Source organism: Sapajus apella, unplaced genomic scaffold (genome assembly GCF_009761245.1).
Source record: "Sapajus apella isolate SASKATOON/1434 unplaced genomic scaffold, GSC_monkey_1.0 scaffold172, whole genome shotgun sequence".
Classification (NCBI taxonomy): domain Eukaryota; kingdom Metazoa; phylum Chordata; class Mammalia; order Primates; family Cebidae; genus Sapajus; species Sapajus apella.
The window spans coordinates 742153-750617 of NW_022437112.1; the positions used below are offsets into that span (position 1 = coordinate 742153).

The 8465-nt window shown below is 42.1% G+C and overlaps 1 protein-coding gene across 4 annotated transcripts in view; it reads right to left on the reverse strand.

The window, feature by feature from the left end:
- The window catches only part of ARSF (arylsulfatase F), a 37766-nt gene extending 32746 nt beyond the window's left edge, over nt 1-5020 (reverse strand). The window contains exons 1-2 of one of the 4 annotated variants that reach the window (XM_032267767.1): nt 4613-5020; nt 3253-3291 (exon numbers count right to left, since the gene is read on the reverse strand). In XM_032267767.1, the coding sequence (XP_032123658.1) occupies nt 3253-3291; nt 4613-4623 (50 nt within the window). In that variant the 5' untranslated portion in view covers nt 4624-5020. Of the gene's footprint in view, nt 1-1764; nt 1787-3252; nt 3292-4455 lie in introns of those variants that run through there. The other 3 variants (XM_032267769.1, XM_032267770.1, XM_032267771.1) reach the window with 3 other exon arrangements.
- Between the last annotated feature and the right edge of the window lie 3445 nt (nt 5021-8465).

The window sequence follows — 8465 nt, forward strand, 5'->3', positions numbered from 1 at the left end:
CTGGGTGGATTCAGGATCCACCGCCTAACACGACATAACCGGGGTCTTTGGAGATCAGGTGAATCTCCCAGACGTCTACCCAAACTCAAGTGTCTCTCTCCAAGCACCAAGCACTGCTGCTGAATAGCAGCGGAAGTGCCCAACATGGTGCTCTCTTGACTTTTCTCTTTGCATAAAATAAAGGTAAAACAACAGATGTTGATGTGGATGTAGTGAAAAGGGAACCCTTGTATACTATTAGTGGGAATGTAAACTAGTACAACCAGTATAGAAAGCAGTATGGACATTCCTTAAAGAACTAAAAGTAGATCTACCATTTAATCCAGTAATCCCACTCCTGGCTATCTACCCAGAGGAAAAGAAGTCGCTATATATAAAAGACACTTGCAGGCGGGTGTGGTGGCTCACACCTGTAATTCTAGCACTTTGGAAGGCTGAGGCGTGTGGATGACCTGAGGCCAGGAGTTCCAGACCAGCCTGGTCAACATGGAGAAACCCTTTCTGGACTAAACCCTGTCTCGACTTCTCTTCTAAGTGCAGTAACTCAGGAATGGAAAACCAAATATCGTATGTTCTCACTCATAAGTGGGAGCTAAGCTATGAGGATGCAAAGGCATAAGAATGACACAATGGACTTTGGGGACTTGGGGAAAGGGTGTGAGGGGAGTGAGGCATAAAAGACTACACGTTGTGTACAGTGTACACTGCTCCTGTTGACAGGTGCATCAAAATCTCAGAAGTCACCACTAAAGAACTTATCCATGTAATCAAACACCACCTGTTCCCCAAAAACTATTGAATTTTTTTTAAAGGCTAAAGTAGATGCCCTTCCAGGAAGGAAGTCCAAAAACATGTACTCAGAGGCAAAATCATTGCAGAGGACGGAGATGATAAGACGACTGAGGCTAACTCCCTCTTCTAGGGACCTAACCTCATTTGAGCGACTTAAATGAGCCTGTAAGGTTAAGGGACTTAACCTTAACTTAATTCTAAAATTAGAATTTTTATTCTAATTTAAGGGTGTGTGGGTGCGTGTGTTCCTTACAGCACTATTCACAATGGCCAACCTGTGAAATCAACCTCAGTGTCCATCACTGGATGAATGGATAAAGAAAATGTGGTACATATAACACTGTGGAATACTATTCAGCCTTAAAAAAAGAATGAAACTCTGTCATTTATGACAACATGGGGGAACCTGTCATTATGCTAAGGAAAATAAGCCTGGCACAGAAAGACCAATGACACATGATCTCACTTCTATGTGGAATCTCAAAAAGTTGCTCTCATAGAAACAAAGGGTAGAATGATGCCTGCTAGGGGCTGGCCAGTGTGGAAGGGATTGAGAAGATGCTGGTTGAAGGATACAAAATTTCAATTTGACAGGAGAAATAAGTTCAAAGACTGTATTGCACTTGTGGTGACTACAGTTAATAAGAATGTATTTTAGAATTCAAAATTATTGATAATATCTATTCAAAGTTCTCATCACAAATAGGTAAGTGGATGAGGTAATGTGCATTAGCATGATTGAGCCATTCCAAAATCCAGGCATATTTCGAAATGCCAAGTTGTAGAGCATAAATCTATACAATGTCTACATGTCAGCTTTTCTGACTCAAGGGACAATAAAAAAAGAAAAAGAAAGTTTAAAAGGAAAAAAATTAAAAAGAAAAATGAATTTAAAAGAATAAAAGAAAGAAAAAATAAAAATAAAAATAATAATACAAAAAGGATGAATACATGCAATTTATTGTTACTCACAATTTTTAAAAAGTCAGGTTGCAGTGGCTCACACCTGTAATCCCAGCTCTTTGGGAGGCTGAGACAGGAGAATCAGTTCATCACCAGCCTGGGCAACATAGTGAGACCCCATCCCTACAAAAAATGTAAAAATGAGCTGGGAGTGGTGGTGCATGCCTGTGGTCCCAGCTTCTCTGGAGGCTGAGGTAGGAGAATCGCTTGAGCTCAGGAATTCAAGGCTGCAGTGAGCTGAGATCACACCGCTGCACTCCAGCCTGGGCTACAGAACGAGACCCTGTCTCAGAAGAGAGAGAGCAAAAAGAAAAACAAGCAGAAAAAAAAACCCAATAAGGAATTACCAAGTAATGGAAAAGTGGAAGTTGGGGAAAGACCTGAACTGAGGAAAGAAAAGAACATGGAATCTGAGGACCACGTGAGTCCACTTCACAATTCTGCCGAGTCCCGGCTGAGGTCAGATTTTTTTAAGGAAGCATGTAACCCTCTTCTCAGCATATCCCTACTCAGTTATTAGGTAATGAACATTGGACCTGTGGATTCCTGATTCAATCTCTATCTCATCTCTACACATGTTTCAAAACCCACTTCAAATATCTCCTCTGAGAGGAAAAGTACAAACAGCAGTTCATCCCTACTGGCTCTCAGAGTCCATTATAAACACTCTGAAACCATGGTAGCCACAGAAGACGACAATTTTTTTTGCTTTATGCAAACATCTCCTCAAAGACTGAGAACATCCTGCAGGCAAAAGCTACATGCTCAGGACTGTGGGCCAAATCCCAAGTCACAGAAATGCTTTTCTTTTGTGAGAAGTTAGTTGAATTGTTTTATCACCCCCTGTTTTTACAGTACTTTAAAATCATATACACGGCCGGGCACAGTGGTGGCTCTCACCGGTAATCCCAGCACTTTGGGAGGTTGAGGTGGGAGGACTGCTTGAGCCTAGGAGTTCAACACCAGCCTGGGCAACATAATGAGAACGTGTCTCTCCAAAAAAATAAAAATAAAAAATTAGCTGGGTGTGGTGGTGAGCACCTGAGGTCCCAGCTACTCTGGAGGCTGAGGCTGGAGGAACTCTTAAGCCCAGGAGTTGGAGGTTGCAGTGAGCTATGATTGCAGCATTGTAGTCTACACTGGGTGACAGAGCAAAACCTTGTGAAACTCTGTCTCCAAAATAAGTAAAAATAAAAATAAACTCATAGGTATCTGTTGGAAATTTACAGTTTATATTTATATCAACTGCCTAACTCTCTCCTATCTTTTTTTAAAAAATCACACACTTACTAAGTCCAAAGAATGAACTTAGACATCTTATAGCCAGCCATGTAAAAACAGCATGTTGACTTATAGTAGGTTACAAGAAAATAAAAAGAAAAAAGAAAAAAAGACAGATGATATCAAATACCACTATCTGTAAGGCTGAATTCACAAATACACAAAATTATACAGTAGATTCAATGTGCTCACAATATAGTGTATGACTTTACCTACATGACCCTCATTGTGCAGCTCCGAGGACCTTCCTGTTGTCTTTGGCAAAAGACGTAGGATTAAAAAGACAAAAAAAAAAAAAAAAATGTGTCATTCATGTGTTGATTAAATTAGTTCCCAGCATAAAATTCCCACTAGACTTGGGAGCCATATCTCTAATTCCAACGTTTTAAAACTGATTTTCCGAGGCCACTACTGCATGAGTCCTGAACTCTCAATGAGTTCATTCTTTTGACCCATTTTTTTTTTTGACAGGGAGTCTTGCCCTGGCACCCAGGCTGGAGTGCAGTGGTGCGATCTCGGCTCACTGCAACCTCCTCCTCCTGGGTTCAGGCGATTCTCATGCCTCAGCCTCCTGAATAGCTGAGATTACAAGCATGCACCACCACGCCTGGCTAATTTTTGTATTTTTAGTAGATACAGGGTTTCACCATGTTGGCCAGGCTGGTCTCGAACTCCCTACCTCAAGTGCTCCTCCCGTCTTTTGGTCCATTTTTAAAAGAACTCCTTGTGGCTGGCCGTGGTGGCTTATGCCTGTAATCCCAGCTACTTGGGAGGCTGAGCCAGGAGTATTGCTTGAGCCTGGGAGGCAGAGGTTGCAGTGAGCTGAGATTATGCCACTGCACTCCAGCCTGGGCAACAGAGTGAGACTTTGTTTCAAAACAAAACAACAAACCAAGCAAACAAAAAAAAAAGTCCTGCTACCCCAAGTCCTGGGGCTCTTGCATGAATTGTCTCAGTGGCAAAACCTGCCCTGAAACATGCTGGCACTGGGGAATTGTCTCAATGTCCTGCCAAGTCCAAAGTTGAAACTCAGAAAGCCTCTGCGTCCTGAATAATAAAAGAGGTAGTTACTCAAATTGAGCTGCCTCTTTTTTGACTGCATTAATCCAAGTTCAAAACCACTGAATGACTAATGATGGCATTTAATTGGCAGTGGCAAGGGGTTAGGACTAACGGATATGACAGCAAAATGCGTTACAATGAAAGAAAAGCCCATCTTCAGTCTGCAAAACTACCCATAGTTGTACCTTAAAATAACACTAAGAACAAAATACAAACTAATTCCTCCAAAGTGTGGCTACTTTGGCCACAGGCTACACACACACACACACACACGTTCTTGGTTAAGAAAGAAAAAGTAGAGAGGGAGTGAGGGAAGAAAGAAGAGAAGGTATGAGCGTGACAGAAAGAGAAACTTACCCACACTAAAATTGGTTTGGAATCAAGATCAATGCCTTAGCTACTCCATTAAGTTTCAGAATACAAGGTCAAAGGATCTTTCAACTCTGCCCATTTCAACAAGAGGTTAAAAAATAAGACTGAAAAAATGTATAGGAACAAGCCTTTCCCAACTTACCTATTAGTCATAGTGTCTCTCTAATACCTTAGAAGAGAACAGACAAGCTGTTCATAGACAGGCCGTTCGGCAAAGACTTTGCCTCTTCTGGCAGCTGCCTCAAATCATACAAAAGCGTTAGCCTCTCTCCGTCCCACCTCCCTCTGCCACAGAAGGGCTGGTCCCTGCTCGGCTCACCCAGATGATGCACGTTGATAATGTACAAATGAGGCAACCTGCACCTGCATTTGCAACTCTTACTACACATCCAGGAAGAGAAAAGCAAAAAACAGCAGCACACCAACAACAAAACATTACATTCAGCAAAACACCTACAGCCTGTCTTGCTGATGCTGAATGTTCTTACCTGTGACAAGCACCAAACCCATTCATCACACCAGGATTCAGACTGGCTCTTTTGAGCCAGAGTAATCATGTCCCTTGCATTACAGTGACCTCATGGTCTATAGCAGTGGTTCAGGGACATCTGTGCTCTCAATTAAAGGTGGCGGGGGAGTGGGGGATGGAAGGTCTTCCCTGTCATTATACCTTAATATTTAACAAGACTGGCACAGTGACTCACACCTGTAATCCCAGCACTTTGCTGGGCCGAGAAGGGCTGATTATCTGAGGTCAGAAGTTTGAGAATAGCTTGAACAACGTGGTGAAACCCCATCTCTACTAAAAATACAAAGATTAGCCAGGCATGGTTGTACGTGTCTATAATCTCAGCTACTCAGGAAGCTGAGGCAGAAGAATTGCTTAAACCCGGGAGGCGGAGGTTGCAGTGAGCCAAGATTGCACCATTGCACTCCAGCCTGGGTGACAAGAAAGAAATAGCATCTCAAAAAAAATTCAACAAGACAAAGTGTGGGGAATAATTTGGAAAATCGTAGGTGTACTGTTCATCAACATCCTGCCCCAAATGGATGGCTATTATATTAAACAACACTCCCAGCATTTTAAATAAAATTTGAGAGTATCAGAGGGCATGTGTAACTCTCTCTTAACAAAACATCATTTTTTTGAGATGGAACACTCTATTAAACATGCTATTGTATGATTTCATAAACTCTAGGAACCAGATATTTTTTTTTGAGACTCGGTCACTCTCTGTTACCCAGGCTGGAGTATAATGGTGGTGATCACAACTCACTGCAGCCTTGACTTTCCAGGCTCAAGCGACCCTCCTGCCTCAGACTCCCAAATAGCTGGGACTACAGGCACCCACCAGTCCATAGATAATGTTTGTATTTTTATGTAATCTCACCATGTTTCCCAGGCTAGTCCCAAACACCTGGGCTCAAGCAATCCTCCCATCTTGGCCTCTCAAAGTGCTGGGGTTATAAGCATGAGTCACTGTGCCCAGGTGCATTTTCAACCCCAACAATAAAATACAAAGAATAAAAGTGTCTGGAATACAGATTCCCATGGCAGCTCATGACAGTCGGTGTGCAGTCTCATTGGTGAATTAGTTTCTCTGCTTTCTACGGATTCCTCTTACCCCAGCTTCCAGGACTCTCTTGATTCATTCTGTTTCTCCATGGAATGAGTGTTCACTTTGAGAACTTCTTTCAGAATTCCTACTTATAATTCCCAGAAATGTTTTCCACCTTCGTGCACCTGCTCATGGCAAAATCTTGGTTTCTAAAGAATTTACTAATCTTTTTTTTTTTTTTCTTTTTCTTTTAGAGACAGGGTCTCATTCTGTCACCCAAGCTGGAGTGCAGTGGTATGGTAGTAGCTCGTTGTAGCCTCAGCCTCCTAAGCTCAAAAGATCCTCTAGTCTTAGCTTCTGGAATAGCTGGAACTATAGGCATGCACCACTGCGCCTGGGTAATTTTTAAATTTTCTATTATTTTTTTTGTAGAGATGAGGTCTCTCTATGTTGCCCAGGTTGGTCTTGAACTCCTGTCCTCAAGGAATCCTCCTGCGCTGACCTCACAAAGTGCTGGGATTATAAGTGTGAGCCATCATGCTCAGCCTAGATTTACTGATCTTGATATGTTCTGCCTTTTCTGATTCCCTTTTATGTTGACAAAAACAGCAAGTAGCATGCCTGTGGTACCAGCTACTCAGGAGACTGAGGCGGGGGGTGGCTTGGGGCCAGAAGTTCTGGGCTATGGTGCGCTATGCTGATCGAGTGTCCACACTAAATTCAGCACCAACATGGTGACCTCCCAGGAGCAGAAGACCACCAGGCTGCCTAAGGCCAGGTGAACACAGGCTAAGTCACAGATGCGGCAGGTCAAAACTTCCATGCTGATCAGTAGTGGAATCATGTGTGTAAATAGCCACTGTAGTCCAGCCTGGGCAACACAGCAACACAGCAAGACCCCATCTCTTAAAGAAAAAAAAAGAGAAACAGTAACATAGCCGCATTTAGCTCAATTCTAAACTACGGTTCACGCTACCTAAGTAGTCATGCTTGTTTAATGCAATAATGCCATGGCACAAAACTGTCTTAAGGGCAGGAAAGTAAAACACTAAAATGCACTGTGAAAAGGAACAAACCTTTGACCAAACCAGGTAGTGTTTCTTGAGTTGTGTAAGTCAAAGGCAGTCCTCTTAAAGGCCATGATTTGCAATGTTCTGGTGTCCGTTGAATAGTTGTGGGGGGAGAGGGCATGTGTCTGACTTGACCCAAACTGTTCAGAAACAGCACTTGCCTGCTATCTCTGAAAGACATAGATGAATCTTAATATAGTCCTCCAGTAGGACAAGAAATACATGGAAGACTTTATTGTCATGCTGGATATGGTGACCCACTCAAAATAAAGCTCCCCTAATTAAATTGATATCATGTCTGTTTTATCAAACTTTGCATTTCTTTTGAAGTGTAGCATCTGACCAGGAAACAGAGTGAGATTGTAACAAATGCAATGCTTATCATCGACATGGCTAATTTACTGAAACCCTTGGAGTTCACTTATATCATGGGTGAAATCCAGACTGGTGTGTTATCTTTGCATAGCCTTTGATGTAAAGGTAACAACACTCCCTAGCCACATTCCCTGGACAATTTCAGCTGCCCCCTAATAAAACGTTCTGACTGTTACTCTTTGGCGTTATGGGATGAAGAGGGCTCCATAAACCATCTCAGTGATGTAGAATCAGAACCTCTCACTCTTCCAGGAGCTGAAGGGAGCATTTAAGTAACTCACAGATGATTAAGTGTCCTAGTAATGTCTGTCTCTGGGAAAAATGCCAATAAAATGTATGAGAGCAAAAGTGCTCCCTGAATTTCTGATGCAGGAGATAATTCTTGCTGAAGCAAAGCAAAACAAACTAACAGACACTTTTTTTTGTTTGTTTCTCGTTAATACAAATTTTGCTTAACAATATGCAGATCTGGAGAAGATACGACACATGTCATTTTGCAATAAGCAACCTGCTAGGGTGATTTTTATGAAAAAATATCCAGGGATCTGTCAAATGATGGGCAACTGACTCTTTTATCCCAAAGCCAGAGTTCATTTGTTCATGGAATATTTACAAAATGCCAGCTGAGCATCTGACTTCCAGGGTAGATTTTGTAGTCACAAGGAATGGAGTCAGAATAGCTCCTCTCTCAGCAGAGAGGATCAGTGTCAGTCGTGGCTACTAAAAAGTGAAATAAAGTGTTATAGACAACAAGCTGAATGTATCCTGGGCTGAAATAGACACAGGTTAGAAAGTGAAAGGAATTCTATCCAGGGTGATCAGAGGAGAATCATAGAAAAAGGTCAATTTCTCCCGTTTTCTAATAAAGCAGTCAGCCTCTCTACAAGAAAATTGAGTGAAGCACATTTCATTTAAGATTTAGGTTAAAGTCAGCACTGCCTCCATCTATTTCAGGTTGGGTGGAGAGGGTCATTCTCTTTAACAAGATATT